Here is an 18959-nt window from a genome sequence, read left to right as displayed (position 1 = left end):
CAGGTCTGCAGGCCCTGGGGTCCTCCCCACCCACGTCTCCAATGCTGTGGTGGCCTTGCCACTTTGGCCCAGAGCGTCCGCCTAGAGAAGAGGGTCATGCAGGCAGGACCCGACTGTCTTGCTCACTGACAGCCTGGCTGTGGGGCCAGGACTGGGAGCGATCCCAGATCCCTGATAGGCTCACGCAGCCCAGTGTCCACCATCAAAAGCCCCTCCCCAAGGAGACGCACAGCCTCACAAAGGGCATCGGGAAGCTGGAAAAGGAAGGGAGCACAGGGTGGGATTGACAACCCCCCACCCTGCCCCTCCCCTGCGGCTCCCTGAGCACCGCCTCAGGCCTGCGGCAGGGCCATGGCCATGCTTGGTACACTTCACTTGCCCTCCTGCCAGCACCCCCGTAACGTGCTTTCTCCCCCTTAAGGAGGGGAGAAAAACCATCGGAAAGTCACAAAAATATATTAAAACCACCGTCATCTCTTCTCCCTGGGCCCACCTTCCCGGTGCCTCACATCACTCAGCATGGACTTTCCCAGACAGAGATGCCCAGGGCGGGGAGGGCCCGGGTCTCGGGAGGCCCCTCCAGCTTGGGAGCGGAGGCAGCTAACAGTCTCTGTCGGCTCGACGCCACCGACGACGAGGGGCCCGCTGGGAGGCCGGAGGTGCAGGCGGGCTGGGCAGGATGCGGCGGACAGTCGGGCCTTGCCACAGGGACAGAAAACAGAAGAGAGGTGAGCAGCAGAAGACGGGGAGGCAGAGACATCAAAAGCGCAGAAGTTGGTGGGGGGAGGGGGGCAGCAGTTAGAGGTCACAGGAGGTCCGTGAGCAACCCTCATGGAGGGGCAGATGCTGCTGAGCGGGGAGGACGGGGGCAGGATGTAGCCCTTGGGAAAGGTCCTACCAGGGCCACTGCAAGGAGAGGACAGAGGGGCCGAGAGCGGGAAGTGGCAAGGCCAGGACGCAGTGACCACCCCAGGGGGCCCAGTGTGCAGGCCTCAGGGAGACCTGCGGTGCCATCCAGAAGCTGGCGAGGCCAGGCTCACTCGCGGGGGGCTAGGTGGTCCTGTGGCCCAGTCGCTTGAACACGCTCACGGTGCCTGCGTGGTCCATCTGGGCTCCCAGGCCCTCGCTGGAGCCGCTCCCCCGGGGCCCCACCAGAGTTCTCTGGATGATGACCTTGACCTCAGCTGAGGACTTACTCTTGGTGCTCGTGACCTGGCTGTCCTGGGCCTCGGGCACAAGGGCGGCCTTGCCCAGTCTCTGGGTGATGCTGACTTTGGATGGGGGCTCCGGCTTCTTCTCCTGCCCAGGGCGTCGGGGGAGCGCCAGGCGCCGCAGTTTTGGGGGAGCAGCGGGGGGCGTCCCTGAGCTGGTGGCCTTGGCTCTGACAGTCAGTGCTGGCTGGGGGCTGGCCTTGGCCGGAGCGCGGCCCAGCCTCTTCAGGATGCCGGCATACTGGAGGACAGAGCTGCTGCTGTCATTGTCGCTGTCCCAAGCCAGGTCCTCATCCATCTCTGGCGTGGCCCCCAGGCGGCTGAAGACCCCTGTGGGCTGGGGAGTCAGTGGCAGGGCCAATGAGTCATTTGGTCATCGCACACACACCTACAACTGGCGCCCCCTCTATGCCTGGCCTCAAGGCTGGGGACACAGCAGTGACTGAGACAGGTCTCCTGGAACCCATAGGTGCCATCCCAGAAAGTGGTCAGGGCTCTGAGGGGTAAGGAAGAAGTTGAATTGGGCCAGGGCTTTGGGGAAGGCTCCCGAGAGGAGGGGACACGGAGATGAGACCAGAGAGCTGAAGGGAAGTCGGTTTCAGTAGAGAGGAAAGAGAAAGCGCTCGGGCCAGGCAGAGGTAACATCATTTGCAAAGGTCCAGAGGTAGACCTGGGGCCCCGTGGCACTGTGGTGAGGTGACCTAGCTAACCACAAGGTCAGTGGTTCACACTCACAAGCAGAAAGACAACCCTGTCTGCTCCCATAAAGATTTACACTCTGGTTTGGTTTGGGTGTAGAGGTGGGCCTGGGTGAAAAGATCAACCTGGTCCTTTGTCCACAAGTATCTCCTGAGTCCCAGCTCTATAGCTGGCCCCGTGACGACCGACCGAACTAGCGCTGGGCCCAGCCCTTGTGGGTCCCAGTCTTGGGGCGGGGAGAGGGGAATAACACACAGACCTGCCACTAGAAATGATAACAGTGGCTGAGGCTGAAGGGTGGGGGTGAGGAGCTAACAACGAATGTGACAAGAAAATGTTCTGAAATTGATTGTAGTGATGATTGTACAAATCTTAATATTATTGAAGAATTAAATGATATAATGTGGGGAAAAAAGAAAGAAATGCTAACAGTGGCTCTTTCTGTGGAGGACGACAGAGGGCTGGAAGCCTCGTCTCCTCTGGGGGGGAGGGGGAGGGCAGGGTTCTTGCTCTGGGGCACCAGCTTTTCAGCTAGGCCCTGAAGGGTGAGCAAGCACAAAGCAGCAAGGGATGGGCAGCAGGCCAGGGGACGGGAAAAAGTGACCACAGAGCCCCGAGGCTCCCTTTGCCAACAGCAGCAAGACAGTACCAGGGACCCGGAGCCACGGGGCTCCATGGGCAGAGTTCAGAAAGGATGGAGGAGCGGCGGAAGAGGGGAGCGGTGGGAGTGGTGATGCCGCCCGGTGGGAACTGCAGTCAGTGAGATGGAACAAAATGGGCGAGTTGTTGCCTCAAGACCAACCATCTACTCTGCACAAAAAAAATTGTTCGTTTCTAAAAAGGAAACACTGGAACTTCTTTTGGACTGGGGGGATTGCAGAAAGATAACCGGACTTCCCCACTGCCCGTCTGGCTCAGACTGGGTCACCCTTTCTGCGAGGGCACGCGGTCCTGGGCCTTCTTGTCCGAGTCCAGGAGTGAGAAGGGTCCGGAGCGGCTTGGAGCTCAGCCTGGTGCATCACGGGCACGGACATGGGCACGGACAGGGACGTGGACACTCTGGCTTTCCTGGACGAAACAACAGAGCTGGCCAGGGCAGCTACTTTACCTCTGGGGCCTGGGCCTGTGGGACTGTCAGGCCAAAACAATCAGCATGGACTTGAACCCACGTGTGGGAGGGCTTTCCAAGGAAAGGATGGACATAATGGACAGGTGGACAGAGCTATACGGTGGTTCATGCTGCACCGGGGGTGGGGGGAGTGGGGGGGACGGGGAGGACAAGGAAAATAGTTCCCAGTGACTGAACTGGATTGGGGAGAGTGGGGCATCCCTGAGATAAGGCCCAAAAGAGGGGTGGGTCTGGGTAAAGACACTGAGACCAGTCTGGGATGCCAGTGTCCAGCATCAGGAAGTGGGGAGAGAGCTAGGACAGAAGATGACCGGAAGGTGGCTGGTGTAGAGATGGGCATTGAGCCAAGTAGGCTCTAAGGACCTGGGGCTGGTAGAGTGCCATGTGTGCAAGGGCAGGGCAGAAGCAATTGCAGTAACATTGCACTGCGTGCTGTCTCCAACTCACCTTATTCCACGTTGTCGTGTCCGTCTTGGTCTCTGCGCCCAGGCGGTCAAACACCGACGTCCTGTGGAGACCTGGGAGAGCAGCGGGCAGTCAGCTGAGTGGCCCAGGGTCCAGGCCACGGCCAAGCGCTGCCTTGAAAATCTGCGGGCAGGGAGGGCACAGCCAGTCCCGAACAAGCAGGGGTAGGCCCCGCTGAGGCAAGGTTCTCTTGCAGCTTCCCGGCTGCCACTGGCCTTTACCCAGGCGCCCTTGCTCATGCCGTGTCTGGGAAGCGTCCCCTACAGCTGACACGCAGCATGGAGGGGAGTGTGTGTGCAGGGGCGTTCTGACTCCACTTGCTCTGAGAATCTGATGAAGATCCCCAAATAAATGAAGTGCCCGAGAGCAGGTGGATGCTCACGAAATTAAGGTGTACAGGCATTCTGAAAGTTACAGTCATTATAAAGCATGCCTGGGCCCTGGTGGCGTGGTGGGTTAGGCATTGGGCTGCTAATTGCAAGGTCAGCAGTTCAAATTCACCAGCCACAGTGGGCAGAGAAGCATGAAGGAGGCGTGTTGCCCTGGCAAACGCTGTGTGCACGGGCGCATTTGCTATTCTAGACCATACACCACACCACAGCTGACAATTAAACACCTCTCACGGGCACACTTCAGCCAGAGTCCACTTGAAAGCAAGTGGTGTGGGACACTAACCCTGAGGGGGATATGATGGACGAGGACTCTACTCCCTAACTTATCACAGAGGGAGTCTGGAAAGCTGGTATTCCACAGTAGGAGAGCCTCCACGTTGGTCAGTTAGAGGTAAAGTCCAAGTCCACGATCCTGCTTTAAGTAACATTCCCACAGACTCTCCCCTAACAGCTCTGCTGCCTTAAAGGGAGCACTTGGTTGATTCTGCCTCCCTACAGAAGCAAACATTGTTATCAACTCCTGCCTTAGCACCCATCCCCCCACATGCTTTCCCCCCAGTGCAGGTATTAGGTTTCCTCACCTATGAGCTCAGGGACCTTACTGTAGTTACCATCCATCTTGTGACATGTTACTACGGCATATGCATGTCTTGTGGCTACCTATAAATATCCCAAGATAGTACAGACACTCTCTCTTCTCTCCCACCTCTACGTGGACCACCAAGAGGGGCTGAGGTGAGCATGCTACCATAAAATGTGTCTGACTCCTTTACTTTACTCGCTTTCCAATCTCTCCTATCTTCTATGACTTTACTATAAGCTTTATATATTACTGCCGTACAATTGCACCTAAGGACCCCTCGGCTGTTAGGGGCTGCTTTCCTCTGACAAAATGGCTTAGGAAGTCGAACCATCAAAAACAAAAATGAGGGAATGAGGCGGGCCTGCATGCGCCCCCATGAAAAGACGGTGCCATACTGACGGCATCGGTAACTGCACACAATGCCTATGGGAAAATGGCATCTGTGTGAGGAATGAAGGCAGGGACCACACGTCCTTGGGTCCCGTGTGTGCGCAGCCAGGAGCCCCCAGGGGCGTAGTGGTTGCACATCGGGTTGTTCACTGCGAGGTGAGCAGTTCAAAACCATCAGCGGCTCCAAGGGGAAGGATCCGACTTGGGAACCCACAGGGACAGGGACAGTTACACCCTCTCCTGGGGGGCCTCTAGGATTCAGCACCGGCCTGATGGCAGTGAGCTCGGCATGTGGGGACGTCTGGCTGCAAAGGCGTGGCCCAGGGGGACAGGGGACGTTGGTGCCAAGTCTGCTGTGATGTCATCTGACTGCTTCTCCACAGAAACACAGATGAAGAGCTGAAGCCCAGACAGCGCAAACCCCAGCCTTGGCCTGGCTCTCGATCCGACCCCCCAGGCTCATAAGGACCATTCCCACTCCTTGGGACTTGCCCTGAGCCAGCTTCGCTGACAGACCTTATGGGATTTCTGTCCCTGCCCTTCAGGAGAGAGGAGCTGATGGAGGCTCTACGTGGCCTGAAAGAGGAGGGGCAAAGGCAGTGTGCCTGACCCCCTACAGCCACCAGCAAGGCCCCCCATTGGCGGGTTTGCGCCCGCGCCTGTAGGCATGCAGCAGGATGGAGACGCAGCCCCAGCAGCCCGGACCTTTCGACGCCTGCTGCTGCTCCAGGATCTTGCGGGTCCGGGGGGTGGTCCCTTTGGGCATGTGGATGATGTACTTGCCCTCCATCTCCGCCGTGACCCGGCGCCGCTTGGTGGGGCCAGCCAGGCTCTCCTCCTCCCGGCGGGCCAGGACTGCTGCAGAGAGGGGCGGGAGGGCGGGTCAGCACCCTCTGCGAGGGACTGTTCTCCTGGGTGGGGGCTGGACCCCAGGCCCAGGGCAAGCTCCAGCCTTTCTCACCATGCATCGGCCGCTGGGGTCCCTCAGCTTCCCCACCAGCCTGTCCTGCGTCTGAACCAGAGACGCTCAGAGGCCTGGGGAAGAAGAGGTCACAGAAGATGCCCGGGGGAACCCCACACTGTGGCAGGGCCCCCATGCTCTCTGTGGCTCTGTCCTCGCCTCAGGCAGGCTCCCCGGCCTGGCCTGGACCCTGAGGAAGGGAACCAGCAGGGCCAGGGGAAGGTTCAGAGGTGTGCTCACTTGGCCAAGGTCCACTGAGCCATGCACTTGCAAGGTGTGCACCTCAGCTGGTTTTCCAAAGAAGCCCCTCGATTGAACCAAGGCCAGCCCATCTTTGTAACCCTCTACGAGTTACGTTTTCCATTCCTGCTCCGGGCCCCCAGAGCCCCGGGCTGTGAGCGGTGAGGCAAACCCAGCACACCACCCAAGGAGAGCCGCAACTACAGCTGGCCCTCAGCTTCTACAGGGGCCTGAGGCACCCAGTGAGCAGATGGAGGCCACAACGAGGGAGGGAGCAGGAGCGAGCCCCAAGGCTGGCTTCCACGCCCAGCTCTCCCGGTGCAGCCAGGAAAGGACCGCGGGCAGGAGCAGCCCCTGGGCCAGTGGCGGGGCCTCTGATTTCATGAGGGGAAGGAGACAAAATCCACACCAGCCCCTGGCCCCCACACAGAAGGGAGCGGGGTGCCTTCTGGTGGCTGGTGGCATGGGGGAGCTGTGAGCCTTGCCAGGGCAGAGCTAGCAGGGCTGGGAAAAGGAACGGCCTGCGGGCCTGCCTAGGAGGAAGCCAGCCCTGTGAAGGAACGCAGTCAGCCTGTAGGCCCGGCTGAGGAGCTTTGAGCCCTTGTGGATGGCAGCTAGCCTAACTGACAACTCTCTCCTGCCACCCGAGTTGTCCGTTACTACCCCCACTTGAGGACGGATACTGATCCCACATGGTTGTCTGTTGTGTGCTTAACAAGTCCCGTGGTCGTGAGTGTGGTCTCTGAGTCCTGCAGCCCCCATCAAAGGTGGCAGGGCAGCAGCAAGTGCATGGGGAGGACGGCTGGTGCCAGGAAGGGTGACGAGAGGAGAGCGGAGTGGAGTCTGACCGCTGCCTCATGGGGGTCGATTTCCTCTGCGAGGCAGGCAGGGTCAGACTTGGGGCTATACAGGGTCCCTTTGACCACTGAGAGGAAGTGGGGTTCCAGGCACCACACTCAGGGCCAGGTATGAATGTGGGGCTCAAGGGACATCTGTCTAAAAACACTGGGTCACTGAGTATACAAGAGAGCTCCCCACCCCACAGGTCTGCAGCAGAGGGAAAAGAGGGTCCCTGACATGACCAACTCCACGGAGGAGATTCAACTGCAACGCTCTCCTTCCCTGGCCTTCAAAACACCTTACGAAGCGGGGCGCATGAGCCTTGAGCACCCCGCCAGCCCCAGCCCCTGTACCCGCAGCCTTGGCGCTCTTCGCTGCCATCTTGTTGGACACGGTGACGGAGATCTTGGAGGTGCTGGTGTCTGGGCGCCTGGGGGGGGTGCTGGGCGGGGAGTCACGGTTCAGGCTATTGGTGATCATCCGAGAGGCGGCTGTGGGGAGAGAAGGGGGGTCCAGTCAGGCAGGGCCCAGGGAGGGAGACCGGGATCCGGTGGGCAGTTTGGATGGAGAAGACAGCCCTGAGGCTAAGGCAGGAGGGGCCTCTGGTGTCACCATCGGAAGTCAGCCTGGAGGCAGATGGGCTTCCTGGCCTCAGCCAACTAGCCCACCCCTCCCTCCTTGAGAGTCTTTCCGAAGGTTGGTTCCTGTCACAACTCACCAAGCACCGGGTCCCTACTGAAGGCCCTGTGCCCCGGCTCCTCAGACCTCAGCCCTGGTCTCTGCTTCAGCCACTCCTCTCTAAGTGTCCTCCCAGCCAGCACAAACCCCCGCAGCACCCACCTCTGGCGGGCATGCATTTCCCTTCCAGAGACAGCTCGGGCTCTTCATCCGGGCTACTCTCAGATGGCACTTCCTCGGGCAAACCCCTGGCCAGCTCCTGGTCAGTCTCTAGCCTCTACACTACTTCCCCATGGTCCTTAGCACCACTGGACCTACAGGACACTTCCTTCATTATCGGTGGCCTGCCCCACAGGAACAGAAGCTGCTGAGGATAAGTGTCCACTGCTGTAATACAGAGCCGAAAACGGTTCCTGACATGTGGTGCCCCGTCAGTGGACATCCATCAACTAGAGACGTGCATAGCATCGCCTGGGCACACCCCAGCGCCCCTCAAGGGCCGGCAAGCCCACTGTACAGATGTGGGAACCAGTGCCAGTGGAGGAGGGGCACTCCGTCCGGCCGAGGAGAATGGGGCCTGACTCCGACTGAGCAAGGGCAGGAAAGGGGGTAGCACCCCACTGGGGATGGGTGGGCGGTCACTGAGGAGTGGGAGGAGGAGCCACCTGAGCAGGTGAGGAGCTGTAGCCCCTGAGCGACCTCTGAAGGGCCCACCTCGTGCAGAAGGAGCTAAGTGTGTCTCAGGGTGTGGCCGCTGCTACTGTAAGGGAAGGGTCTTCTGAGGAGCCCCTGCAGGGGAGGCGTGAAGGGTTACCTTCACACTACCTTTGCTTGCTCGGCCAGGGCCAGCACCTCCGCACCCTGCCTTTCAGACGTGGGCACACAGGGTAAGTGCTGGGCTGCTCGCCACAAGGTCGGCAGTTTGAAGCCACCAGCTCAGCTGCTCTGAGGGAGAAAGCCGGGGCTGTCTTCTCCCATAAAGAGATACAGTCTCTCAAGCTCGCAGGGCAGTTCTACCCTAGGAGTCTATGGCAGGGAGTGAGGGTGCTTGCATCCCATTACAACTGTCTCCCTTTCCCTGCTCCAGGCGCCCTCCGAGCGGGAGAAAGCGGGACAGCCCGGAGGCTCTCCCTACCCTGTCCTCTGGAGCCTAACTAAGCGTGGGCATCGGCTCCAAGGCAGTGAGAGAGAGGTGTCCTCTCAAGTCCAGACAGTGACCCTCGGCACGTTGCTGTGTGTAACATTCCCAGGCTCTCTGTCACCTCAGGCAGCTGTATTCCTCCCCCAGTCAAACTCCATCGGCCTAGGCACCCGTCCGCCCGGCACCACACACGGACTCCCGCAGGGCTGGCTTTCTCCTCCCACCACGTTCGACCAAGACCCTGGAGGGTGGAGATGACGCCAGTGTCTCGAGGTTGAGGCGTGGATGGAGGGGTGGGCTCCCTCCTCGCCTCAGGAGAGCAGAGAGAAACGTGGAGTAAAGCTGCACGTACAATCGCACCTGTGGCGTTGGGTAAACCCGCTGCCCGAGCCCTCGTTCACGCGTTAAAGAGCACGGATGTCACTTTACGGGCTGAGGCGAGCCTGACCCACGCCTGGTTTTCAACGGCCCCTCCTCCTGGGAAAGCCAGACAGGCACACGGGAAGCCTGCGCAAGAATCGCAGCGCTTGAATGGCGGGCTGCCCACAGAGCAACCACGTCTGTCCGGCAGCAGCAATGACAGCCAGCAGGCTCCTGAGAGGCGAGGATGGCGAGACTTTGTGGCACATACTTTGGACATTTCCAGGAGAGACCAGACCCTAGAGGAGGCCATCGGGAGGAAGAGGCTCCACGAGTGGACGGCACAGTCGCTGTACCACGAGCTCCAAGGCAGTGACAGTCGCTGAGGCTGCAGCTCTGCTGTGCACAGAACGCAGGGAGGTGGAGCGACTACACAGCACCAAACGCCACCACCACCACCATTGCCTCCACTGACACCGCCGCCACCTCCATCACCATCACCATCGCCTCCACCTCCATCACCATCGCCTCCGCCTCCACCTCCATCAACATCGCCTCCACCTCTACCTCCACCACCATCGCCTCCACCACCATCACCTCCGCCTCCACCTCCACCACCTCCGCCTCCATCTCCATCGCCTCCACCTCCACCGCCACCGCCACCAGGCAACGAACAGAAGATCCCAGAGTGAAGCCCCACGTAACCACTGCCAGGTCAGAGATCAGGAATTAGACCAGGGTCCTCCTTCCCAAGGAGTAAATGCTTGTTCTCCACCGCATGCGTACCTTTGAGAGTTGGGGATGGCCTGGGCCCGGGCACTGTTGTTCAGAGGGTCACTAAGAGTCGGCACCGACTCAACGCCACCTGACATTGACCCACAACGTCCCAAGAGACACGTCTTCACGCAACAACCAGACTGTGGTGGTCTGAGGTGGCTCTGAGAAGAAAGGCCTGGTGCCCTAATTCCAAAAACTGGCCACTGACAGCCCTGTGGAGCACCATTCTCTCGACACCCGAGGGACTGCTGGTCGACAGGCCCTGAGAAGCAGCAGCTTCACTAACTAATATGCAAGTTACTTTTTTTTATTTTATTTAAAAACATAAGGCACCCAAAACCAAAGCCAAGCCAAGTCGGCAGCTGTCGGTCAAATCTTGGTGAGCTCCTGGGTTGCAGAGCAGGAGGAGGCTCCACTGGACCTTCAGCGGCTTGTTGAGAAGTCGTCTGCCAGCCCTTTCTTCTGGGGCACTTCGGGGTAAATGTGAACTGCCCCTCTTTCAGCCAGGGGCCAAGGACGAGCCCACGTGCAAAGCCACCCAGCAAGTACTCCACCAGGTACCGCCCACCCCACCCTAGCCACTGCTGACTCCTAGCGATCCCACGTAGGGTTTCCCAGGACCAGGTCTCCCCGTCTTTCTCCCGACCCACCTTGCCGTTAGCAGCCCAACACTTGCCAGCAGGGCCACCAGAACCAAAGTGTGCACAAAGGCAGGCACGGGCAGTCCCCAGGTGAGGACAGGCGAGGACTGTCCGTTTTGGGGGCCCTTGTGGCCCATCGTAGCGCCAGCACTGTGCACTGCATACAGACAGTGCTGGAGAGGGACCTGCTGATGTTTTCCTTCTCAGACGCTAGCTCACGCAAGTTCAAGCTCAGCATTCCCTGCGCCACATACTGCCACCTAGCGGGACCCAGCGGGGCTCCGGTGAGGACGGGGTCAGGAATCTAACTGGACAGAGCTGGGCAGCGCTCAGCAATGACCACGTGCGATGGGTGACAGGCACACGTAGCTGTTACAACCCCGCCGTCACTGCCCACCAGGCCTAGAGCGTGGCCTGATGCAGAGTTTGGAACCACAAGCAGCACCGCTGTCAACCTGAAGCCGAGTCCCTGGAGCTTCTCTGCCTGTAACACTGCACTGCTGACCCCCAACAAGACTTCCGAGAAAGAATGGGTCTGGGAAGAAGGTGAGGCGGCTCGAGACTTGTGGAGATCAAGAGCAAGGAGGCTGGCCATCAGGGGCACAGAGTCAGAGGACAGCGGTCGACAAAGGACTGTCCTCTCTGACCATCGGGCCAACCACTGAGGACGAGAATAGGGCTGTGGAGCCAGCTCATGGGGAGCCTTGGCTGAAACCCACCGTTCTAACCAAGAGGAGGCAAGGCCCAGCGAGCGGAGGCGCTCAGCTGACAGCAGAGGATCAGGGAGTGTCCGTTGAGCAGGTGTCTGGTAGCTTTGCTGCCACCTCTTCGAACTCAAGGAGGGCAGGACAAGAGGAGTGAGCCCTCCCTGTCCAGGAGGGGCAGGGGAAGCAGGATGCAGGCCAGCAGCTGACACTCACCGCTGGAGGGGCCGCGGCGAATCTCCACTGGGAGCGGGCTGGGGCGGCAGGACACCGGCTCGGTGGCAGCTTTGCACATGTCCTGTGGGAACAGGCAGCTGCGTCACCAGGAGGTGGGGGGCCAGGGCCCGGGACGGGGTTGGGGTAGGGTGGGAGCGGAAGAGCAGGGTGGGGGAGGAGGAGCTGGAGGAACACACAGTATGGTTCGGGCAGTGCGGCCAGGAAGGAGGTCTCAGAATGTTTGCTCCTCACGGTGACAGCAGCACGGGCACAGCCCAGCTGAGGGACGTGCCAGTGGCCGACGAAACAGTGCAAACCCACACAACCACCGTGACAGGTCAGAGGGACTGAAGGAGACAGGATATGAACGAGGCAGTGTGGGTCCCTGGGACCCCAACAGGCCACTGGTGGCCAAGCTGAGGAAGGCCACCGTGAGCCTGATGGGATGTGAAGCTCTCAGCTGGGGCCGTGCCCCAGGGCTGCGCCAGGAAGCAGGGCAGGGGGCCCAGCGAGGCCCCGCGAGCGAGAGAGCAAAGCTTACAAGTATAAAGAAAAGCCAACGTTCAGCTCAGTGCCCCCCACTGCTGTGACGAGAGGCCACACTGTGGGCATAGAGGGTGAGCCTAAAATCAAGAGACTCACCACGGAAACCCCCCACCAGACCAGGTGCCTGCCAGGGAGCCCGTTCTGGCTCAGAGGGACCCAATGTCACTGTTTACAGCAACAGACTTCCCCACCCTTCTAACCAGGCTCGAACCACCAACTTAACCCACTGTATCAGGGTGTCTAAGCCAGCACCTTCTAACCAGGCTCGAACCACCAACTTAACCCACTGTATCAGGGTGTCTAAGCCAGCACCTTCTAACCAGGCTCGAACCACCAACTTAACCCACTGTATCAGGGTGTCTAAGCCAGCACCGTGAGTCAGAATCACTCGATTCTGATGCACAGAACTCCTATAGAGCAGCGGTTCTCAACCTGTGGGTTGCGACCCCTTTGGGGGAGGGGGGTGTCGAACGATCCTTTCACACGGGTCACCCAATTCACAGCAGTAAAAAAATTACAGTTATGAAGTAGCAACAAAAATAATTTTGTGGCTGGGGGGGTCACCACCACATGAGGAACTGTATGAAAGGGTCACGGCATGAGGAAGGTTGAGAACCACTGCTATAGAGGGTTTCCGAGACTGTCCATCTTTAGGGGATTTAGCAGGTAGAGGCTTTGAACCACTGACCTTGTGGTCGGCAGCATTATCAGGGCTCCTACCAGGATGGGAGAAACAAGCCTCTCTACTCCCATAGAGAGTTACAGCCTTGGAAACCCAGAGGCGGTTCTACTCTATGCGGCAGGGTTGCTGCGAGTCAGAATCAACTCAATGGGAGTGTGTTGGCTAAGCCTCAGGCTGCTAACCACAAGGTCAATGGCTCACACCCACCGACTGCTCGGTGGGAGAAAATCGAGTCTGCCAGCTTCTCCAAAGTCACACAGCCTCAGAAACCCACAGGGGCAGTTCTACCCTGCCCTCCAGGGCTGCTCCGAGTGGGAGTGCTCCCCACGCAGTGGGCTGGGGGAGCTAACACTCAACCTCACCACGCTTTACCGAACGGAAAGTAGGCTCATCAGTGGAGACAAGTTGCCTGATGGCACACAGCAGCATGTGGTCGGCCCAGGAAGGCTGGCTTTGTGACTGCCCCCATCTCCCCTCCCCACACCCCAAGGGCACAGGGGCCGGGCAGCAGCCCCCACCTGGCGGTGCACCACCTTGGCGTGCTTGAGGATGGCGATGATGTCACCCACCACGGTCACGCCCAACTCGTTCATGAGCTCCTTGTTGAGATCCAGCAGCATGCTCTTCTGGATCCTGCAGGGGGCAAGCCAGAGGCAGGCTCCAAGTGAGTCTCTCCGCCTCCCCACTCCCAGCCAGCCCCCATGCCCAGCCCCGTCCCCTCTGCCGCCTCACCTGTTATCCACAAACATCACTGCGTAGTTGACAGCAGGTCCCGGAGGGATGCCGGCTTCCTTAAAGAATTGGATCCACTGGGACGTGGCTGGGGGCAGTGGAAGAGAGCGCATCACTCCTAGGATTCTCTTTGGGGCACAGCAACAGCCAAACTGCCTACTGCAGCTGTTCCACAAACGCAGTGCGTGCCCCACTTCCTCATAGGGCACAGGAGGCCTGGGTCCTCCTCTCAACTCTACCAGGCAAGCTGTCTCAGGACTTTGCCAACTAGCAAACTGGACAGGACACACTGACAAGCAGAGGCAGCGCCCCCAGGCCTGAGTACTTTACTACTTCTCTGTCTGCCCTGCTCAGCCAGAACCCTGTCACACGTCACAGCTTAGGCCATGGCCCAGAGGGTGACAGATTCACAGGCAGATGACAAAGGGGGCTTCAAACCCTGATCCCCAAGTCTCAGCAGGCACCAGAGCCTCCCCCTTGCCAGAGGAGCAGCCCTGCCTCAGTGTGGAACATCAAACCCTGCCTCTGCTGTTTCACGGCTGAGAGACTGAGGGTCACTTGCTCACTGCTCCCCTGTACCTCAGTTCCCTCAGCTGTAATCAGGGATCTACTGAGAGGGGCTGCTAAAAGACCATAGGAAAATAGAACGAAAAGTGATGGAATTTTCCCACCAACTTCCTGAAGCCCCTTTCCCCCCCTCCTGCACCCCCCAAGCCTTAGCCTAGGCACTGGGGTCACCCTAGGGCCTGGGAGCAGAATCGGGTAAAGAATCCACATGAGGGGCTTCGGGAGACCCGCAGCCTGAGCCCTGGTCATCCGAGGCAGGTGTTACTGCAGACCACAGAGCCCAGGCCAGGGCCACGCAGCCCCCCTACCAAACAAAGCCAGATGGCTCCCAAACTTCTCTTTGGGCTCCTCAGACTGGCCCTCTGTGGAACGCACTGACCCCACAGAGAATGCATGCTCTCTTCACTCCTGTGTCGCTGAACTCGCCCGAGTTCACAGGCAAGGGGCGTACAGTTAAACGGGCAATGCTATTTCTTTCCTTTAAAAAAAATCTCACTCGCTGCTACTGAGTTCTGTCCGACTCAGAGTGACCCCTGTGGGTCTCTGAGACCGTCACTCTTAACAGGGTTAGAAAGCCTTGTCTTCCTCCAGCGGTGAAGCTGGCGGTTTCGAACTGCTGTCCTTGAGGTTAGCAGCCCAACACGTCACCACTTCACCACCAGGGTTCCCTTCATGTTTCTGCCTTACTCATACCCAAATACAGGGATCAGGCTCCCAAAGTGAACACCCACACCTGCACACAGCACCCTGGGTCTTCACCACCTCCCGTGATGCGGCGGCTTCACAGAGGAGAAAACCCGAGGCTGAGAGGCCATGTGGAAGGTGGGCTGGACTTCACAGTCTGTCCAAGTTCTGCTTGCCTGCTCCCACCATGGGGGGGCAGGGGCTGGACACAGGGAGGAGGCAGGGCACTGCCCCACCCCCATGTGCCTCAGAGGGCAGCTGTTGCTGTCAATGACCTGGCTCTCCTCCCCCACCTCCCCTCAAACAGCGCAGTGGGGAGCAGGGGCTCCCAAGGGGGCCCGAGACTCACCCATAGTCACCGAGACCATCGTCTCCCTGGGTCTGGCACTGCTCCCCGGAGCCTGGAAGAGAGGAGCAGAGGAGAGAGGCCACGAGTGACCACCGGCTCGGAGTGCGCGTCCCCTGCCGGCTGCCATTCTGTCTCCAGGGCCGCATTCCCCAGGCTGGGGGCTCACAGGCCAGGAATAGCCTGGAACAGCTGGCAGGGCGTCAGCCGGGGCAGGGCTGCCACCACAGTGATCGCTTCCGCCGAGGACAGCAAACGTCCACAGCTCCATCGCCACACACCTCAAAATGTCTGGCTGCAATAGAGGGAGAGGGAGAAAACAAGAGGACACGCCGGGCCACGACGGTGGCCATGACACCCTGCATTCACCCCTGCAACGGCTATGCGCTGAGGTCTTGCGAGGGGTGAGGCACTGTTCTAGGAGCTGGGGACACAGGTGGTGGTGGGGAAGCGAGCAGACAGAGTAAGCCAGAGTCCAGAGTCAAGAAGACGGTGCCAGGCACCTTGGGGTCATGGAGGAAACCAAACACAGGAGCCGGGGCTGAGGAAGGGACTGCCACTGCAAATGGGGTGACCGCGGTCAACCTCTCCAACAGGACCTTTCGAGGCCAGGGAGAGGCTGGGTGGCCAGTCACGTGTCCCGAAGGAGAATGGCTGCCACGGAGGCCGTGCCACGGCTGAGGAGGCGCGCCCACCAGGAGGGCCTGCAACACCCCTTTCCACATGGATAAGATGAGTGGGTGCTGGAAAGGTGACAGAGGTCTGGGTGCTCCAGGGAGAGTCTTCCTCCTTGATGTGGCTCCCCCAAAACTCACTGCCATTGCATCAATGCCAAGGCCATAGCACCCCCATAGGGCAAGGAGAACTGCCCTGTTAATAGTCGTGTTGAAAGGCGACGGAAGGAAATCGCTTCTCTATGCAGTGAGTCAAGGCTATCCGACTCCAGGTCCACTCTCCCCCACGGTGCCCAGCCTTCCTCCTCCAGGCTCAGCCTGGCCCCTCCTCCCTGGTCCAGGCGCATCCTCCTTCCTTCCTCTCCGTCCTCTCCCTGCATTCAGCACTGATCCAATCCATCTCCTGCCCCCTCCTCTACCTCCTCGGCTCCAGGCCTAGCACTTGACTGGCACATAGTGGGCTCTATCCCACCCCCATCCTGATAGTACAACAGAGAGGTTAAGAACCCAGACTGTCAGGTTCAAATCTTGCCCAACCCCTTAGTAGCATAGGACCTCAGGAATTTACTTCCCCAGGTGCGCCTGAGTGACCTCACGTGAAAGGTGGGATGTTACCGGCACTGCTGGGTCTGCTGTGAGGGCAAGGGGACAGAGCCTGGGGCTTACTACGTGCCTGTTACTAGAGGACAGCCTGGCCTCCACCTCCCCACCCCCTGGCACTTCCACAGGAAGTCACCACTGCTTAAGGGGCCTACTTGTGCCAGTGCCCTGGCAAGCTCCCCTGGGGCCTCCTGAGCACCACCCCTCCCCGACTTGAGACTCTCTTCTGCACTCCTGGCCGGAGTCTAGTCTGCGCTCTGATGGCTTCTGCCGCATCTCTTTTGCTAACCTTGACCACAAGCACCCCTCTGCCCTGGACTTGACTGGCCAGAGGCCCGTTTCCTCTTCTGGACAGAGACCACCCAGCAAGCTCTCTCAGAGGCCGAGTCAGCAGCACCCCCTCACACACCAGGCACTAGCTGTGCGCCCGCACCTGTCTCGAGCATCTGGCTGCTGCCTCCCAACACCCTTGTGAGTGAGGACAACAACCAGCCTGATTGTAACTGATGGTGGGGGTACCACGACCACCAAGCCTCGATGAGGTCTCCACCTTTGGCAAAGGCTACATCTAGTAAGGGGCTTCCTGGGACAACCCCAAACAAGTTCTGCCTGATTCCAAGACTTGCGCAGTGACTTCTCTTGAGGGCTGGACAGCATGCCCCACCAACGGGCCCCCTGTGATGAGCCGATTCCAATGCCTAGGCACCCTAAAGAGGGCTTACGGAAGCACACAGCCTCTTCTTTCATCCCCAGAGCAGCTGGTGGGTTTGAACCCTCCACCTTGTGGTTAACAGCCCAGCGTCTCACCTTCAGGGCCACCAGGGCTCCTTTCACTCACTACAGGGCAGCACCAAGGGACTATTCATCCCAGGGACTCCTCACAAACACCCTGGGAAAACAAAGGAAGAACAATTCCCATATTCTAGGTAAGAGCAGTGGCCAAGTCTAAGGTCAACACAGCAAGAAACGTGGGTGCACTGGCTGTGGTTGGGGTAGATCAAGGGATAACAAAGGACTGCCGTGGCCTGCCTTTTCAAGGTTCATGCTTACCGGAATCCCAGAAGTCCTGGTATTTTCCCCCTAGTGCTGTATAATTCCCTGCTAGTCTCAACTTCCTCTCTCCACTATCTTAAAACCCCATCTCCAGCCCTGGTTCTGAGCAATGAGAAGTATCACAGTGTCATCTCTCTTGAGGGCAGTAAGACTCAGGTGTAGCAGACTCTGTCTCACCACTTCCCCACGACTCCATGCCCCTGGGTTTGCCTTCATCTATGGAACCTGCTAGGCGCTTCTAACAAACCTAGCAATGCCAAGGAAGCAAGGCCTGGCGGTGATCTGATTCTGTCCAAAGCAATGCAGCTCAGAAAACCCCACGGTGCCATTCAACTCTCGGGTCTCCACCTGGGGTCTCCAGGAATCTCAACTGACTCAAAGGCAATGGGTCGGTCGGGTTTGAGGCAATCCTGTGGTTCTGGACAGGTGGTTTGACGTTTTTTAGACTTCCATCCCCTCCACTGTAAAATAAAAAAAATGATGTGGCTGTGGGTTGCTCTGAGTGATGAGTGAATTCACACAAAACCCTTTAGAACAATGCTCAGCTGGTGCTGGGGGGAACGGGGGCGGGGCTGTCCTAAGTGTGTAGGAAAGAAAATGAGGCCACCTTCTGAGCACCAGGGGGTGAGGAATAAGACCCCTGGAGGCAGTCGCTAGTTGCACATTTTTCATGCTGCAAAGTGCCCTGAGTTCAAAGAGAACGGGCTTGGTCCATGGGACCTGAGAAGATGGGATCACAAAGCACAAGTGTTTCCCCCCTTTCCATTCTCCGCCCAGCTCCATGGGCAGTTTAATCGACCGTTCTGTTTCCATTGTTTCTCAGAGTAAGTTTTCCTCCTCTCACGGACAGCAAATGCTTTTTTTCTCCATCTACGGTGGCAACCCCGACTTTCCTTCTCAAATGAAGTGACCTGAAGGAATGCGTGTGGATCGTTTTCGGGAAAACGTAGTACAGATGAACAGCCAGCCAATTTGCAGGGGCTGCCCGCCTCATGAGTCTACCTCCTGTCCTCTCGGAGCTTCCCGCCCGCTTCCACTTCCTTGAGACCCCCGAGCTACACCGATGGCTCTCCGAATAGTTTCCATGACGGTCCCCAACATGCACACCTCCTCAGAACCCTCACGGCCCATTAAGCGCTCATTGTACACAGGAGGAAACTGAGGTACCGCGGGGGGATGGGGGGTGGAGTCATCGGCCCACGGTTTCACAAGCGCAGACACCCTCACTAAATAGTAAGTCACCAAGTGTGCACGGCTTGCCAGGTGCTGAGCCAGGGGCTCCGACGTGCACGAACGAGCTCGACAGGCAGACCACTGACCCCCATTCTACAGAGGAAACTGATGCTCAAAGAAGCCGCCTGCCCCGAGCGGCACGGAAGAGCCGGGGCAGCGTCTCGAGACCCCCGGGCACCCGCCCGCCCCCCACAGCACGCAGCTCCGTCCCACCGCCCCAAGGCCCGCGCCTCACCTGGCCCACCGGCCCGCGCCAACACGCGCAGCTCGCCGGCCCTGCCCGGCGGCGCCAACTGTCAGACCCTCCTCCCGCGGACCCGGACGGCCCGCCCCGGAAGTACCGCCCACGCCGCCGGACGCCGGACGGCGACGCCTGCGGCCGCTCTAGGCTCTCAAACCGCCACCAGCGAGAAGG

At 59.2% G+C, this 18959-nt stretch overlaps 1 protein-coding gene across 2 annotated transcripts; it reads right to left on the bottom strand.

The window, feature by feature from the left end:
- Positions 1 to 440: 440 nt before the first annotated feature.
- On the bottom strand, positions 441 to 18833 carry CUNH19orf47 (chromosome unknown C19orf47 homolog). 2 transcript variants are annotated; one of them, XM_045292844.1, is made up of 9 exons: positions 14988 to 15091; positions 13388 to 13475; positions 13174 to 13288; positions 11428 to 11509; positions 7264 to 7401; positions 5575 to 5727; positions 3487 to 3557; positions 1197 to 1548; positions 441 to 698 (listed from the first exon to the last, which is right to left on the bottom strand). In XM_045292844.1, the coding sequence occupies exons 1-9, from the start codon at positions 15004 to 15006 to the stop codon at positions 601 to 603; spliced, it is 1116 nt and encodes a 371-aa protein (XP_045148779.1). In that variant the 5' UTR covers positions 15007 to 15091; the 3' UTR covers positions 441 to 600. The 2 variants fall into 2 exon arrangements, with proteins under 2 accessions (XP_045148779.1, XP_045148780.1); XM_045292845.1 differs by adding an exon at positions 18780 to 18833 and having other exon boundaries at positions 611 to 1548; positions 14988 to 15039.
- Between the last annotated feature and the right edge of the window lie 126 nt (positions 18834 to 18959).

The sequence above is a fragment of the Echinops telfairi genome, unplaced genomic scaffold (genome assembly GCF_000313985.2).
Source record: "Echinops telfairi isolate 266 unplaced genomic scaffold, ASM31398v2 ScPeMD7_655;HRSCAF=1070, whole genome shotgun sequence".
In the NCBI taxonomy this organism is placed as follows: domain Eukaryota; kingdom Metazoa; phylum Chordata; class Mammalia; order Afrosoricida; family Tenrecidae; genus Echinops; species Echinops telfairi.
The sequence above is the reverse complement of the archived record's forward strand: the minus strand, read 5'-3'. Positions and strand labels throughout refer to the sequence as shown.

Bases quoted from the DNA above. Each gene is read 5' to 3' on its own strand.
- CUNH19orf47 (XM_045292845.1), bottom strand. The intron at 11,510-13,173 runs GTGGGGGCTGCT...CTGTTCCCACAG, and splicing joins CCAAGGTGGTGCACCGCCAG to GACATGTGCAAAGCTGCCAC. The intron at 1,549-3,486 runs GTGAGTTGGAGA...CTGACTCCCCAG, and splicing joins ACACGACAACGTGGAATAAG to CCCACAGGGGTCTTCAGCCG.